Raw genomic sequence first — 17,897 nt, 5'->3', positions numbered from 1 at the left:
GCAGACTTGGGTTAGAGAGCACAGGTGAGGACTTGAACCACAGAAGAAGCTATGATGTTTCGGTACTCAGGCTTTGGAAGGACAAGGAACCCTTTCCTCCTTGGTGGCGACTAGGCTGTGCTGTCAGCTGTCAGCTGAATCGGGTGGAAAAGTAGCCAAGGAAAGCGTCTCCACACAGGCCTGCAGGGCGTCCAGGGGCGTCGCTGACACGCATGCAGGGCTTCTCCCCATCCGTGTGTGTGTGTGTGTGTGTGTGTGCGTGCGCGCGCGTGTGTGCACCTGCGCACGTGCACCAGTCATCTCCACAGTGTTTGATTACTTGCTCTTACGGATTTTGTTCCAGTCAGGGGGTTAGCCCTCCTGTAGGATTTACCTCCTGGTTCAGAAACAGTCTTGTGCACCTGGGAAGGAAAGGTGATCGGTCTGGAAAAGCACAGTCATCATGTCATCTCTGACCCGCAGTTCTTAATGGCTGATTTGAAAGTAGTGGTATTTACTTCTTAGAAACTCTTTTTCCCCCTAGTGAGTTATAGAATGCCAATTGAAGTTTATACTGGGGTCCCCGTTACTGTACCGAATAATCAGCGATGACATGCCAGTTGCTGATTGCAGGGAATCAGCACGAAGACAGTTTCTGTGTTGCCCTCGAGACACGTGACTGGTGTTTGTGCTCTTTGCAGTGACAGGGTGCAGTCGCTGTGTTACCTTCAGCTCACGAGGCAGCTGGTCTCCTGTTCCTCGGACGGCGGAATCGCGGTGTGGAACATGGACGTTAGCAGAGAGGAGGTGAGAGAGAGAGCGAGCAAGGCACACGGACCGGGAGAGACCCCCAGACGTGCCTCTCCTTTTTCCACCTGTTCCCTGGAGATGCCAGCGGCGGGACAGGCAGTCCCGGGTCCTCACTGCTGTGCTTACTGGTCACTGTCTGAGGGTGTCCTGTGTGTCACGTTGCACTGCATTCTCTACTCTCTGGGGAATTTCCACAGTGACAGGCAGCACACACAGACTGCGTAGTGTGTCGGCTGGTTTTCACAGAGAAGTACGTGGCGATGACGCTGGAGACGGTCTCCAGTGCGTCCAAGGAGTGCCCTGCGTGGAGGCGCTCTGAGGGGGGCCCCAGGCACACCTATCCTGGGATCCCTGAGACGCACCAGGGAGGTAGCTGAGACAATATACTTCTTTTCTCTTTTATTTTCCACTGCATCCATGTCAGTCTTCTTTTCAGGAAACCTGAGTTCTGAATTTCCCTGAGTCTCTTCCTTTTTTTTTTTTTTTTGCTTTTTGTGGCATATGGAGGTTCCCAGGCTAGGTAGGAGTCCAGTCGGAGCTGCAGCTGCCAGCCTACCCCACAGCCACAGCAACTTGGGGTCTGAGCCACGTCTGCGACCTACACCACATCTCACAGCAATGCCAGATCCTTAACCCACTGAGCGAGGCCAGGGATTGAACCTACAACCTCATGGTTCCTAGTCGGATTTGTTTCCACTGTGCCATGATGGGAACTCCTCCTCCTTCTTCCATAAAGTGAAATAGTTGAATGAGATGACTTCTGAAGTCTCTTCCAGCTCTTCAGACACTCTGTCTAAACAGTCTCTCCTTTTTTCTATTTTAAATAGTGCTGCAGCAGACATTTCTGACCTTGTCATTTTGTGATTGTTTAGTTATTTCAGACAAATTTTTGGAAATAGACCCTGTGGGTCAAGGGTATATACATTCTCAAGGCTTTTTAGAGATGTCGTCAGATAATTTCCATTCTCGTCTCTGCCAGTGCAGGTGTTGTTATCTGTCTTTTCCAAGTAGCGTCTCCAACCTGTGATGTATACAGGGGAGTTGATTCCAGAGAAGGTTTTAGAGTATGTGGGGGTGTTAAAGATATATGGTTTAACTTCAGAAACATTTAACAAGCACCTGAAGGGTGGCGATAGAATCTGGAAACTTAAAATTATTATTTTTTTTTTGCTTTTTAGGGCCGCACCCGTGGCATATGGAAGTTCCCAGGCTAGGGGTCGAATCAGAGCTGCAGCTGCTGGCCTATACCACAGCCACAGCAACACCAGATCTGAGCCATGTCTTCGACCTACACCACAGCTCACAGCAACGCTGGATCCTTAACCCACTGAGTGAGTCCAGGGATCAAACCCACAATCTCATGGTTCCTAGTCAGATTCGTTAACCACTGAGCCACAATGGGAACTCCCAAATGTGCCTTTCAAATGATACTACATTGCAGTACATACTGTGTTGTGTGACATCGCGTGATGTGTTCCAGGTGCTGTCTTTTATATAATGCTTGGGCCAGCGTGCTGCTCACCACTGCGTGGGATGCCAGGTGTGAATGCAGCATTCCCACCAATCGCTACAACTCCTACATCCCCTGCAACCCCTGCTCTGTGTTGCATCGGATTACTTGTGGGTCTGATTCTCGTTGAATAAAGTTGCATCTTTAGCATACCCTAGGGGATCTAATCAAAGGGTTCAGTCTATTAAAAAAAAAAAAGTGACAATAACTCACTTCCAGACTTTATGGATTACCAAAGGTTCTTGCCTGCAAGAAGCTTGTGATCTAATGAAGGAATTAGATTACCCTATAAATAATAAAGTTCAGTCCATAATCTGGAGAAGTACTGATGCTAGTTTTTTAGTGACTGTGTAAGATAGGTCACATAGAGCAAATCTTGATTGCATGTCTACTGGTTAATTTCTCTTTTTGAATTTTCTAAAAATCTTTTGGTAAGGCTTAGAGAAATTTGTTATTAAACATACGTAGCATTGGTTCAGTATTACAGAATATGTCACTTTCTTTGCAAAGATTTATTTGCACTGCATCTTGTATTTATCAACTGCTAGTTATATGCAACAGCAGCAGCTAGTGTACCGTCCTCTTTCCTGGACTTTTGGCCTGTTGCTCTCAGTCTTCTTCTGAAAGGTCAGGAAGCTTGGAGAGAGTTTGTGTTCCCTGGATTGTGAGGAAGGACACCATTGGGCCCGAAGCTACTAGTGGCTCTTGCAGAGGCTTCACCACTTGGATTTCAATCCACTGTTCTCATACTTTGTAAGTTCTTTTAGAAGAAGTAAAAAGTCCTCACCTTCGAGGTGATGTGAGAGTGGACTTTATTTGTATCTCTAGGGAAAGAAGAGACAGTCTCGTCATTCAGGGTGCTTCCTGTGGGGGCCACCCTTTTCCTTTTGGTGACTTAGGGACGATTACCCCAAATCCTGTGCACACCGGCTGGGTAACACGTTTTGCCCCTACCAGCTTATCTGTCTCAGTGGTTGGCAGTATTGGTGGGAAAAAAAATTAGTGTCAAAAAGATGCTTCGTTTTTAGTTTTTAAAACCAGCTGAGTAAATATTCGTGCAAAAGTAGGAAGCCTCTGATCTGTCTATAGATTCTGACTCTTGTGTTTGGGCTTTGTGAAGTTGTAGCTCTTCCCTAGGGACTCATGTAGAGGGTTGATCCTAGATTTTCCCGCCCCACAGTGCGTGCCTGGAATTTCTTTCTCAGTCACCTGGAAACACTGACTAGAGCATTTCCAGCCCACAGTGGCTGTTGGCCACCACACTGGCAAGTTTGGATCTTGCAGATCTGCCTCCCTGACAGATTGTAATCAGAGGGACTCCTTTTGGAAGTAGGCATAAAAAATAAACGAGCCAGTAACAATGATTAGGATGAATCCTTTGGAAGTGAGAACTTTATTCGAAGCTACTGGATCACAGAGTGGATACTGTTTTATACGTTAGTGTACCATTAGCAGCAGCAGTACATTTGGGGTTATTCTTGTTATATCGTCATTGTCCAGGTTGTGCAGATGGAACAAGATGTAGAAGAGAGAGTGAACTGGAGTACTTGACCAGTGTTCTCTTTTGCTCTTTTGTTCCCAGCATAAAAGAAAACTTTTTCTCCTTGGAGAATAAGCATTTAAAAGGATGGTTTTTAATAGCTTATGGAGCATAACACTTAATCCTATTAAAAGAAACAAAGGTGAGGCTCTTCCTTATGTTAAAATATGTTCCAGGAAAGTCTGTTTATTTCTGAGTTTGTGCTTTAGTTTGTTATCTCAGATTATTTTCAGCATATTTTTTTCCCCTTGTGCCCCTCTCCGTCCAGCTCAGCACAAGGAGTTTTTCCTAACCCTTAGACAGGGTTATGCTCCCTTAGACCGGAGCTCAGTCTCATTGGTTGTCATACTCCAGGCCCGTCGGGAGACCCTCCCATGTTGAAATGAATAGGACCATGGCCAGAGGCTTTATGGAGCGCAGTGGACAAGTGCAGGGATGTGAGCTGGACTCTTGTGTCTCCTGGGAGGTCCACCTGCTGACCCACCATGGACAGTGGCTTCAGGATCTGAGCCAGTTTCTTTGCCTGTAAAATTCAGAGAATGTTGCTCTGTGTCTCCTAGGGTGGTATTAAAAAATTAAGCAAAATAAGGCCTGTAAAACCCTTGGCACGCTGCTGGACTTATTTGGCACTTGCTGTATTCCAGGCACTATGCAAAGTACTTTGCAAATATTATTTAGTTCTCACATCTTTTTTTTTTTTTTTTTTTTTCTAAATGGCCACACCCATAGCATTTGGAAGTTCCCGGGCCAGGGACTGAATCTGAGCCACAGCTGCAGCACCACCAGATCCTGTAACCCATTGTGCTGGGCTGGGGATAAAACCCACACCTCTGCGGCCACCCAGGCCGCTGCAGTCGGATTCCTAACCCACTGCACCACAGCAGGAACTCCACCCTCACAGTCTTGTTCGGTGTATACCGTTTTGAAAAGGTTTCTGCGCTCTTTTGTTCCACCTGCCTGTCCCCCATGTGTGTGGTGTTGCGGGAGTTAGACTGGCGTGTGTCTCAAGCATAAGACCAAGCAGTGGTGCCTGCTCTCCTTCCCCTGCGAGTAAACGTCCCCACACTGTGGGCAGCCGTGTCACTGGGTCATCATTTCTCCTTCGGGGACCTTGTTCACAGGCAGGGTTCTCAAACCACCTTCTCTCTCCCTCACTCACAGAAGCAAAGGAGTAACTCTGCATCGAGGAGTACTCCTCCTCACGTGGGCACACGTCTCTCTAGCCTTTCTGTCGTCCCTTCCCATTTCCAGTGTGGCCCCAGTTACTTAAAGAAAGCGCTCCTCTGTCTCAGGCCACTCCATCCTCTTGGCGAGCACCTTAACCCACCCTCAAAAGAAAGGCCATTGTGGGGGCTGTCTATATGGACATATTTCTAATACCATATATATAAGAAGAAATAGGAAAGCCAGAGGTTTTGATGCAATAGGAACCAAAAAAAAAAAAAAAAAGGGACACTCATTCTTTAAACCACCAGAAGTCCCCTTTGGAATCTCTGTAAAGCTGTCCGCCTTCATTGCATATTTTATAAGGGTCATTGTCATTGGGTTTCCATGATTCTCCCATCACTGTTTCCTCTTATCAGATAAATTTTTCTCAGGTGTTAGCTTTCAAGATCAAAACAAGATAATTTCTAACTTTATAATCTTTGGTTTAATTTTATGGAAATAAGTATTTTCTATTTTTATTGCGTACATATGATGAAAAGTAATTGAGGTTAAATAGGCTTTTAACAGTTTCATCTTGTAATGCAGTACAATTTGTAATGTTTTTCTTAGAGAAATGTTTTTCAAGGAGTTCCCGTTGTGGCGCAGTGGTTAACGAATCCAACCAGGAGCCATGAGGTTGCGGGTTCGGTCCCTGCCCTTGCTCAGTGGGTTAAGGATCTGGCATTGCCGTGAGCTGTGGTGTAGGTTGCAGATGCGGCTCGGATCCTGCGTTGCTGTGGCTCTGATGTAGGCCGGTGGCTACAGCTCCGATTCGACCCCTAGCCTGGGAACCTCCATATGCCGCAGGAGCAGCCCAAGAAATAGCAAAAAGACAAAAAACAAACAAACAAACAAAAGAAATGTTTTTCAAGTTCTCAATAAAATAATTTTGAGTCCTAATTGCCCTGTTTCAACAAAAATTCATTGAGAACCTACCCTGTGACAGGCTGAACACGTTTAAAGATGAAAAGGTCAGTGAATAACTCATAGGGTAGTTAAGGGGGTTGGGAGGAAGTGATGTGTATCAAGAAGTAACATGCAGAGGGACTTCCTGTCATGGTGCATTGGAAACGAATCCGACTACGAACCACAAGGTTGTGGGTTCGAGCCCTGGCCTCGCTCAGTGGGTTAAGGGTCCGGCGTTGCCGTGAGCTGTGGTGTAGGTTGAAGATGCACCTTGGATCTGGTGTTGCTGTGGCTGTGGTGTAGGCCAGCAGCTCTGATTAGACCCCTAGCCTGGGTACCTCCATATGCCACGGGTGTGGCCCTAAAAGGACAAAAGACAAAATAAATAAATAAATAAAAAGAATTAATGTGTGGAAAGAACACTGCTAGCATAGGGTGCTCCAGGCTGCTCTGCGAGCGCAGGGAGGGAGGGAGGGACCCACTCCCAATAGCTGGAAACGTGGTGGGTGGCAAGTCTATCTGACAGGATGCCCACCCAGAACAACTCCTGCTGGTCACCTCGTGACCCTACAGGCCTTTCCAAGTGCTCATCGTTCACCAGATTCTGCAAGAAAGGGTTTTTTACTCAACTGATATACGTATCAAACAAGTTTGGCATTAAAAAAAGAAAGATTCAGAAACAACAGAGCTGGGCAAATACTAGTTAGGTTACCTGAGCCTTGCTTTCCTCTACAGAGTCACCTTTGTACGCATCCAATGGTGGGTTTTTGTTTATTTTTAAAACGGTTTTTAGCTGATGTTCATGAAGAGCAGTGAGTACCTAGAGCTGTGCCACTAAAGAAAGGAAATTCTATCTAAGAAGATGCATTTCTGTACAGAGCTGTGTCATAAGCATCCTTTGGGCTCTCTGCTGGAAAAGTAGAATTAAGTCTCGAATAATCCCTTTTTAAGTATATCCTCTAGTATTATAGACGTAGGACAGTACTGTTTCATACCTCTGAGAATGTGACATATCTTGTACCTGCTTTATGATATGTAGCAGTGACTGTGCTTTATCAGAGCCATTTTTAATGACGTTATTCTAGAATGTTTTCTTGCCAGATGGTGGTTGAGAAGCTAATAAAAAAAAAAATGGTGCCAGGCGAAAAAAGAGAGAGAGAAAGAAGTGAAGACAACTCATAAGCATTCATAATGCAGAGCTCCTGTTGTCGCTCAGTGGGTTAAGAACCTGACTCGTATCCATGAGGATTTGAGTTCAATCCCTGGCCTCGCTCAGTAAGTTAAGGATCCAGCATTGCCACCAGCTGTGGTGCAAGTTGCACATGTGGCTTGGATCTGATGTTGCTGTGGCTGCGGCGTATGCCAGGAGCTGCAGCTCCGATTGAACCCCTAGCCTGGAAACTTCCATATGCTGCAGGTAGAACCCTAAAGAAAAGAAAAAAAAAAGAGAGTTCATAATGCAAATCAGATTACTCCCTCCTGAGCAATCCTGTAAACATTGCTTAAATGGTAAAGATTACTCAAAACACAAACATAATATTGGATATGACAACAGCTCTAATATATTGACGAATTAAAAAAAAAAAAAAGGATAACCCCAAGAAGGTCTAGAATTGTTGTATTAATACCTGAAAACTCACTGTAAACAGGCAGATGCTCTGATGTTGGGTTTGAATTTTTCCCTCCAGGCTCCTCAGTGGTTAGAAAGTGATTCTTGTCAGAAGTGTGAGCAGCCCTTTTTCTGGAATATAAAGCAGATGTGGGACACGAAGACACTGGGGTTGAGACAGGTGAGTGGCCAACTTTGCATCATCCTTTCTTAATCATGTATCTTGTTATTTGTGTGATAAATCTGTTCTTTTGTTTGGAATCACACTTTTCTCTGTAAATACTGTTAATTCCTACATCTGTGGTATCGCCATCACTGTGTGACTGATAATGAGTAAGACCTTTTCCTGTGGTCACAGTGGTGAGGCTGTCACCAAGCTGTGCCATCGCTTGACCTGCACTGGAAAAGCAGAGATGCACAGAGTCCCCTGAGAGCCTGTTTGTAAATAGATGACAGAGCTTTGTGTCCAGAGCTGTCACTTGTTCAAAGTCAGTGTTTATCCTAGCCCAGCACAAAATTAGAATGAACTCGGGGGGGGGGGGGGTGTCTAAGCCTTATGCTTTCCCAAACAGATAAAAAGTAACAGGTTAGCCCTTCCTGCAATACTCTGACACAGAAGAAATTTAGATTGTTCCTAAATTATTCTATGTATGTGTACCTGGAGCATTTCTATTAAGCATGTTTCAAGTATGAACTGTTTTTTATTTTTTTTAATTAATTAAAGATGCATGCCCCAAATAGTCAAAGCTTTGAAAGACGCACTGATCACTAGGTATTCATATAATACTAAAGTTCTGCAAAAAAAACATATTTCTGCAACAGCCATGGAGGTAGCCACTCACTCAGATTGAATATGAATTTGTGCAGGTAAGTAGAAAATAATGCTGATTTTATTCCTTGTACTTCCCTGAGGGATTGGCCAAAAGTTGTGTGTGTGTCAATAAACTTTCTTTGATTTTACTTACAAAGCTGTTCTACAGCAGGTCAGATATGAGACTGGCAGGCCATGAAGGAATTATTTTAGCATTCATAACTTTCTAATGCTTGGAAATAGCACCTAAATTCTATCCTTAGCCTAGTTCTCTCAATGCATGTGTGTTGGTAACTGATGGGTGAAGCCATCCCTACTTCTGAAGGAAACGTGAACAATGAATTTTAATCTTAGGGGTTAACAACTAATAGAAGTAAGGAGGTCACAAAGCTTACAGTGGTTAACAGAAAAAGTGTATGTCACAGGTAGTAATAAAAACTGGACTATTTTGGAATGTTTTTGAAGCTTATTTGCAGAATCACGATTTGAAAGAATAAAATAGCAAAACATAATTATGGATATTTATTTCTTAATGAGGGCAGATTACATGTAAAACTTTATTTCAGAACTTTTCTTGGAGTTCCCATCGTGGCTTAGTGGTTAATGAACCCGACTAGGAACCATGAGGTTGTGGGTTCGATCCCTTGCCTTGCTCAGTGGGTTAAGGATCTGGTGTTGCCTTGAGCTGTGGTGTACGTTGCAGACTCGGCTTGGATCCTGCGTTGCTCTGGCTCTGGCGTAGACCAGTAACTATAGGTCCGATTGGACCCCTAGCCTGGGAACCTCCATATGCCGTGGGTGTGCCCCTAGAAAAAGACAAGACAAAAAACAAAACAAAACCAAACCCAAAAACCTTTTCTCTCTTACAGGAATAAATTTTTCCTTCCTGTAGTCTCTAGCCATTGGAGACTCCTAAATTAGCTCGAGCCTGGTTTTAGTATTGTCTGTTGTCATCTGGATAGATTATATGAATAAATCAAAAGCAGTATTTGGCCACCAACAAGGCGGGGACATTTGGAAATCCCTGACAGGTGTTGAAATCGTCTGCCTTATGTGTGTTAATTGACACATTAACTTGGGGGTGATTATAATTCAAGGCGCATGTCCCAACCCCACTCCCCTACTCTGAAGCGAGACCACGTGGATTGAAGCAGAAGGTAAGCTCTCCCTTTCCCTCGCCGCTCCCCCCAGCATCACTGCAGGAAGTGCGGGCAGGCTGTCTGTGGGAAGTGCAGCAGCAAGCGCTCCAGCTACCCTGTCATGGGCTTCGAGTTCCAGGTCCGCGTGTGTGATTCTTGCTACGACTCCATCAAGGACGAGGAGTGAGTCTTTGCTTACCTTTGTCTTCCGCAGTGGGAGAACCTGCGAAGTGGCATAGGGTACACAGAAGGCCTTTAAACGATTAGGGGGTTGGGGCACCACCCTCCTCTCAGTTGAAAATCTGGGTTTAATTTAGAGAGTTGGCCCTTCCCTTTCGCGGTTGCTCCACATCCGAGGATTCAACCAACTGCGGATCATGTAGCATCTTGGTATTTACTGTCAGAAAAAAATCTGGAGTAAGAGGGCCCATGTAGTTAGAGGGTCAGCAGTATCTCTCCCCACTCTTCTCAGTTTTGTGAACAGTTTCTAAAGAGAGAATTCTGCCCGGAGTTTAAGACTCAAGTCTCTCCCAAACACTGTGAGGACTGATGCTGCTAAGACCAGGCCGGCAGTTGAGTGACGTTCCGAGCCCACGCCGCTCAGGATGCTGTGAGGGTCAAGGCCTCATGCACAAGGATGCCACACCTGCACTGGCCTTCCCAAAAGCATCCTGGCTGCGACCTTTACCCACACATGCATGGAAATTATTTGTGGGGAAATTCTAGAGACCTGTGTTCTCTCTTCCACAAACGCCTGAAATCTGTTCTTAAATGACCGCGTGTAAGACAAATCTGTCTCTCCCCCTTTCTGCCTGACTCAGGCAGGTCCATTAGGGCAGAACCGGCGTTATCTTTCGTTTCTTTTTGAATCATCTTCGAAAGCAGTAGACTGGCACACCCTGCCGAGGCCCAAGTGAGAAAGCGAGTGCGGCACCATTGGTGTTGGTCTGCGAGCTGGTGCTGGGGCCTGGGATGCAGGCTTCAGAGCAGGGGCAGCACCAGCGCCACCCGGGGGATGTGGCTTCTGACACCAGGGGTTCCTGGGGGAGCCTGTAGCCTGTGATCTCATGCAGTGTAGTTCCTCTTCTCTGTTAAAGGGTCATGTTCTTAGGTCTAGAAGTATATCAGCCTTTCCACTAAAAAAAAAAAAAAATCAGTTGCTAGAGTTTTATAAAGTCTTTTATAAAACAGTCTTGCAACTTACACTTTCTTTTTTAAAAAAATGTTTTAAATTGAAGTAGTTGATTTACAATATCAAGTTTCAGGTTTATGGCCTAGTGATTTATCACCAGTTATATAATATGTATATTCTTTTTTCAGAATCCTTTCCCTTATTATACAATATCGAGTATAGTTCCCTGAGCTATATAGTAAGTCCTTATTGGTTATCTCTTTTATGTATAGTAGTATGTATAGCAACTTATGCTCTCTGTCATCCTTTAATTATACTTAGATTTCAAAACTGCAGTCACTTTTTTAGGAGCAAATTTTGACACTATTACCATAAGTATTTCCTTTATATTCCTCAAAAAAACCCCTCATCCCTTAGCTCTGGAAACGGTCATGTGACTTTAAATGGTCTATTTTCTCTCTGTTAGTCGGACTTCTCTAGCAACCTTTCATGAAGGAAAACATAACATCTCCCACATGTCCATGGACGTCGCTAGGGGCCTGATGGTGACCTGCGGGACCGACCGCGTGGTGAAGGTAACCCGCTCGTTGTCCCAGTTAGCTCCTTGCTGTAGGATGCTCCACTGTCGTGCTGTGAATGTGTGTGAGGCATTGCTGGTCCAGTCTCGCTTTCCAGTTGGCAGGCTCACCTTCCCTTTTCATAAGCAGCTAGCCAATAGCCAGCTGGAAACCCCGCGTGGTGGTGAGTTTCTGCGCCCTCAGCGGTGGCTCATTCCCATGGCGTCTCCCTCTGTGGCATTGGTGAGGGCCTGGCACCCCTCCATCACTCTCCACGCTGTGCCAGCCCCAGGGTTCTCCCTCCCACTGCCCGGCCTCAGCTGACCCCTTTCTCTGGTCACTCCATCCCTTGCTAATGCTTCTTTCCTCCTGGGCAGAAGGCTTCCCACTTGAAAGAAATAACTAAGCGTTTTTCCATTAAATCCCTGAGTCACTAACACAGAAACTAAAAGTGGGTGTTTTATACTTCGTACCACTCTGAGTTGTGAAACTAAGGCAGTTTATTTCATGATTAAAAAAAAAAAATGAGTTTTTTTCCCGGTGGGCTCTTTATTAAAAACAAAATTAAATTTATAGTAAAACATTTATGATGATTTAATTTGCAAGGGTCAAGAGAAGTGCTGCTTATAAACTTTTTTCATGTTTTAGCCAACTGTGTTGCTTAGGCACTCTCTACTTTGAGAAGGTTTTGTAGTAAAAGGAGAATGAGTTATTTTGACCCCTTTGCAAGTGTCACAGCTCGCGAAGTCTGTCTCCGTGCCCATGCCTCCTGTCGGACCCCGTGACCAGTGCTGCCGCTCCAGGCCTCCTCCCTCTCTTGCAGATTTGGGACATGACGCCCGTGGTGGGCTGCAGCCTGGCGACCGGCTTCTCTCCACATTGATCCGGGAGCCTGACGGGGTCTGCGCCTTCCCAGCAGCCGCCTTCACCACATGCGATGCTTCCCCGTAGCTCCACAGTCGCTGTCATGTGAATGGACAGCAGCCACTAAAAAAAAACAAAGCAACATTTTTATAAAGAAAAAAAAAGTCAAGGTGTGTTTTTGGGCGTTTGTGGAGCTACCCGTGGGGACTGACGTCGTGGGTCCCCAAGGAGTGGAATGAGTCCAGCGAGACATCCTCACGATTGGTGAGCTGACGCGTTACCGAGACGGTAATTTAGCACGTGAGACTTTCGGAGGAAAGATACTGAACAAAAGAGTTAATGCCTAGGCCTTTCTTCAAGCAGTTGCAAGTACAAACACACTTTCCCACAGACTTGCTGGGCCCACAGCCCCCCACTCCGTGCTTCTCTGCTGTCAGAGCAGCAGTGGGGGGCAGACCGGTTCTCTCTCTCTCGGGGGTGCAGTGGGACCCAGGACCAGAGATCCTGCCCGCCTGCTGGCAGTCTGTGAATATTCTGTGCCCATAGTCATCGACAAGCTCCTCTCCAGGTAGTGCCGTCACCTGCCACACTTAGCCTGTGGCTCACTTCCGTCGTTTGTCGTCCCAGCCAGCGTGCCAGGGGGCGAACCTTCACGGTTGTTAATAAGTGAACTGTGCAGTTTCTGCGCTAATGACCAAGGCAGTCCACGCGCTTCCTTCTCCCCCACATGTGCTCTATGGTGCTGTTATCACAGGGCTCAGCCAGCCGCCTGACTTTCTCTCATTGCAGTTGGTGATGACTAATGGAAAACCCAGCCACCAGCACGATTGTGATGGGAAATGATGAGGCTGTTCCATGGAACAGCCCAGCCCTCCTGAAAGACACACGGTCTATTTGCAGTTCCAAGATGAGCCCCCGTGACATTGTGGCAATTTAATAGACAGCTCAGTTCTTTACTCCAAAGCGTTTTAAACTAGTCTGACTTTTAGTTGTAACTTACTACTGTTTCATAGAAGGAAATCGGTAACCCAGAGCAGTCATTGTTTACTGGGTCCTGCACAGTAATTCCTAACTTGTAAATGTCTTTCATGACAATTAGCAAAATCTGTTGCATCAAAATGGCATTTTAAAAGTTCTTGGCCACTTAGTACTAGAATGCGGAGCAGGTAGGCAATGGGGAGCCTGTCTTTTAATATTCTGATGTTTGCTTGTTCGTTTTTAACACCAGTACATGTATCTGTTTCTTGGGGGCTGTGGAAGTGAGTGGAGAGAGTTCTACTTTTTTTAAGGACAGATTTGAAAATAGATATCAACCGTATTTTTGTTAGTCTTACTAGTGGTTATTGAAAAAAACTGCTTCACTTTGAGAGGGAGTCGTATCAAGCCAGCATCATTCTGTGTGATATAACTAAAGAGACTAAATGGTTTGTAATAATAGCTGTTAATTACAATGTTTTGAATAGCAGTTTAAGACAGGCCGTTAAACTAAGATGTCTTAATGGCCGAGTGGCACAAATAAGGAAAGGAAGTCAGGCACATCATGCTCGAGAGTCACCTGCAGCAGCAGTTGACTTGCCTCCGGAAGTGAGACTGAGGGGTTTTGTTGCTCCTTATAGTCTGTGTTCTGTAACCTGAAGATGACGTCTTCTTTCAAACTCTTCCTGTACCCTTTGCAGGATGCGTGTTACTGACACAGTGCAGAGGAAAAACTGAGTGATGGTAGCTTGAACGGCAGTGTTGAATGTTAGCTTTGGTTTAGTTAATGGATCAGCTCATACAAAGGTGCTATCCTGGGGATTGTATGAAGTCCTGAAAGGAAAATAGGATATGATCTATTCCTTGCCAGGTTGAAGACTGCTGAACTGTGGTTCTGCTCTCCTCTAACTTCTGTAAAATGTGATTTTATGGTGTCTGTGGTTGACTGAGCAAAGTGTGGCAGCTGTCGAGACTCTGCTGTAGCTTTCCGTCTTTTTTGTTTAAAAAAATTCTTAATGAAAAACCCAGTGTTTCATAGAGAACATAAGACTGACACAGCGCCTCCTGAGGGGTTAAACTACTATAAGTCAAGGAAGAAAGGTGTATATTTAAAGAAGAATTAGAGTGGGGTGTCCAGAAAAGGACAGGAGAATGTTTCAATATATTTTCTCTCCCCCAGGGCCTGTTACCCTTTTTTTTTTTTTTTTTTTTTTTTTTTAAACACACGTGGCAGGCTTGTCTGTCTCTAGCACACACCGGGTAGCAAATGGGGTAATATTTTTTATAGAGGGGGGCAAAAATTATTTTCACAGTTTTACCAACTAGGCATGTAAAGTACAGCCAGACTTCCAGTTATTGCCTTATTTTCCCTGCATTACAGGTCACTTAAAACAGTTTTTCAAGGAAAGGTTTACCAGTTTTTCCATTCCTGAATACTCAATGCTAGGTTGCGGTTGGGGATCACGAAGCACAGAATGTCAGAGAAGATCCTTCTGTTTAAATCTAGTGTATATGTGATCAGGACTTGCCAATTCTTCATTTTAAACATGTTTCGAAATTGCTCTTTATTAGTGCAAGTGATAGGACTACCCTTATAGTATTAGATTAAAACAGATCATTCATTATATTATAAATCTCTGTTTTGCTATGTCCTAGTTCTGTCGTACTACCTAGAGATGTAAACAAAACATATTGCTCTAGAAAGTGGTGTCTCTTTGTTCTCCCCCTGAAGAATACAGTTTGTTAATACCTACGTTTTTAGACTGTTGAAACTGGCCCAAGTATGGAAGAAATACCATATTGGCTCAGACCCAAGGAGATGTTTTCTAGAATCAACTTTCATTAATTTACTTCCAACTTCTGTTCCTGGATCTGGTGTCTCCTAAAACGTAAGAAACCAGACACTACTAATGACAAATCATCTGCTCATTATAAATGTGAGGTTTAACAAATAAGTAATACATGCTATATTTTATTCATGTCTATTGCTTAATTGTTAATTGTGAGCGGATTATTGAATGCCTACTCTATTTTCTGCAGTTTACTGTACAGTAACTCTTTGAGTAAGTTGAAGTTTAATTGTGCAACAAATTTATATTAGAATACAATTTAAAGTGTTTTTCCTCTATAGACTTTTTTGACCAGAGAAGCAAAGGGCAGTGTTGATTAGTACATTTTGTCTTGTACTAGCTATGTTTCTGTAAGATAGGATGCCCTGCGTATCCCAGAGAGCTAGAAAACTGTTCTTTGCTCTCATTTGTGGGTTCCATTTTTGTGTTTTTTTTTTGAGAACATGCGTACAATAAAATATTCCTTGCTTGTTACTCTGTTGCCTAATTTAGCTTTTGTTATGTTTCCCCTGGACATTGAACAGCAATAATAGCTACCACAGTGATTAATGCTCTGCCTGCATTGTATGATTCAGACCTGGCAACAGTTCTGCAAGGCATCATTTTTCCCTTTTACAAGTGAGAAAACCAAGTAGGTCCTAGATCCTGTCTGTCTGTCTGTCTGACTTGAAAGCCCATGCCTTCATACTGCCTGCCTCAATGTGCTGGTGTGCGTTGAGTGTTTTATATATAGGAAGTAGGTGTCATATGTTTTGAAGTGTGTGAAGCCCTGGAGTGAGATTGCTCAGGACCTCCAGGCTCCTCAGTGCACTGAACTACATGGAGGCACCATCATCCCTGTCCTAGGTCCCCACCTCAACAGCTCAGTTTTACAAAGAAACACAGGGTGGTTCTGACCCAGGAGAACTGATTCCTTGGCTTGACTGATGAGAGGTTGATTTAGAGATCAGGATGGCAGGTTTTTGAGGATTTTTTTTTTTTTAAGCTAAGCTTTATTTTCTTTCATCTTCAAAATAATATGCTTATTATAATAAAAAGAAAAGGAAGGGTTTGGGATGGAAATGTAAAATTGCATTGTGATGGTGGCTGTACAACTATAAATATAATAAAACTCTTTGAGTTAAAAAAAGGAAAATAAAAATACCAAAAGTATTTTAAAAGGATCTTTAAAAACCTGAGTCCACCCGCGTAGAGAAAACACTATTAAACTTACGCTGTATATATTTCCAGGGTTTTTTGAATGTACGTGTACATGTGTAACACACACTTAGTAATACGTTTTTAATGGGGCCCTGCTTCCCCCCCCCCCACCTGATAGAGTATGGATAGTTTGCCCATGTCAGAAAATTGTGCACCCTGTTAGCATTTTCATTTGCTGCAGAGTTGCAGTGGACACTAGCTCTGTGCTGTCCAAACGTGTACTGGCACTGCCAGTCTCCAACTCTGAGAGGCTGGGCACATGACTTGCTTTAGCCAATGAAGTACAGGCGGAAGCATTTAATCGCAGGCAGGAGGCTCAACCACCAGTTTCTTCCCTAACAGTCAGGGAGGTACGTGCTGGTAGAGGATGAGGATGCCCAGCTGTCCCTTGGAGCCATACTTGCCCTGGAGCTGCAGTGGATTTTGCATGAGGGAAAAAGAAATCTTTGTTTCAATCCACTGAGGTAGGGCGTGTATTTTTGTGTGTGTGTGTGTTTTAATTGCAACAAAATCTGGCCTATGCAACAGTATTGGCATAGTTCCATTATGTGGCTAAAGCATCGTTCATTTCACCATCCATGCTGAAGTGAGATTATACATTTTTATTTTTATTTATTTTTATATTTTATTTTATTTTGTCTTTTGTCTTTTTAGAGCCGCACCTGCAGCAGATGGAGGTTTCCAGGCCAGGGTCTAAATTGGAGCTACAGCTGCCGGCCTATGCCACAGCCACAGCAACCTGGGATCCGAGCCACGTCTGCGACCTACACTGTAGTTCATGGCAGTGCTGGATCCTCAACCCACTGAGCAAGGCCAGGGATCTAACCCACATTCTCATGAATACTAGTTGGATTCATTACCACTGAGCCACGGTGGGAATGCTTGTATTTTGTTTGGACATACACGAGATCAGATGTCTTTTGCTGCATCTCACATCAGTTAGAATCTGTCAAGTATATTGCAGGTCTGTGCTGAAAACATAGACAAACCTGAAGACACAAGGCCCAGGATAAGCCTATTGGCTGTACCCTCAAGGTATATCCCCATATGGCCACTTTTCACTATTCAGCTCTATTCCCATGGTCCAGTTCACTGTCATCTGGATTGTTCCAGTGGCCCCCTAACCAGTTTCCCTGCTCCTGCCCCTGTCAGCCTGTTCTCAACACGCCCATTAAAATGATTCTGATCACACCATTCCTGTACATGAAGCCCTCACAACCCCCACCAGACTCTTGGTGAGTTCCAAACTGTCCCATCGTGGAACTCCCTGGTGGCACAGTGGGTTAAATATCCAGTGTTGTCACTGCTCTGGCTCTGGTTACAACTGTGGCTCGGGTTCGATCCCTTGGCCTGGGAACTTCAGCATGCTTTGGGCTCGGCCAAAAAAAATAAAAACCTCTCCCCTCATTATCTCCCTGTCTTCTGTGTCCTGGCTTGCTCCTGTCTGGTGACACTGTTCTTGTTTGCTTCCCTCTAACTTCTCTGGGGACAGAGAATTTGTGCATACACAGCATGGAGTGTCAGGCACAGAGTAGGTACTTAAAAAGTAGTGATGCTTGTATGTATACAGTTTGGGTGCCTCAATGACAGGGAACTGCGGTGCATTTCCTTGGAGTCTGTCGTGTTAAGTTCTTGCTCCTCCACCATCATCATCCCTCCTACTCTTTCCACCTTCCACGCTATTCTGACAGTTTCCAGAAGCTGAAAGGAGCGGGTAGAGAACAGTGTAGAGAGTTTATAGAGGATAAGTACACAAGGGACATGAGATGTGTCTTAAGACGTCAAACACTAGTTCTGGGTGTCTCATCA

General features: G+C 44.6%; 1 protein-coding gene across 2 annotated transcripts in view; it reads left to right on the top strand.

Moving 5' to 3' along the window:
- The window catches only part of WDFY1 (WD repeat and FYVE domain containing 1), a 48,884-nt gene extending 33,522 nt beyond the window's left edge, over positions 1 to 15,362 (top strand). Inside the window, exons 8-12 of one of the 2 annotated variants that reach the window (XR_014828733.1) lie at positions 681 to 786; positions 7,640 to 7,741; positions 9,563 to 9,693; positions 11,109 to 11,217; positions 12,023 to 15,362. Coding sequence is in view for 1 of the 2 variants with exons in the window: in NM_001243647.1 (NP_001230576.1) it covers positions 681 to 786; positions 7,640 to 7,741; positions 9,563 to 9,693; positions 11,109 to 11,217; positions 12,023 to 12,082 (508 nt within the window). In the remaining variant the exon portion in view is untranslated. 2 annotated transcript variants of the gene reach the window in all.
- The last annotated feature ends 2,535 nt before the right edge of the window (positions 15,363 to 17,897 follow it).

This window comes from Sus scrofa, chromosome 15, assembly GCF_054392235.1.
Source record: "Sus scrofa isolate SSC_HxYL_T2T_F1_AM1 chromosome 15, Sscrofa_HxYL_maternal_Yorkshire_Landrace_v2.0, whole genome shotgun sequence".
Taxonomy (NCBI): domain Eukaryota; kingdom Metazoa; phylum Chordata; class Mammalia; order Artiodactyla; family Suidae; genus Sus; species Sus scrofa.
Note: the sequence above shows the minus strand (reverse complement) of the source record. Positions and strands in the feature narration are given on the sequence as shown.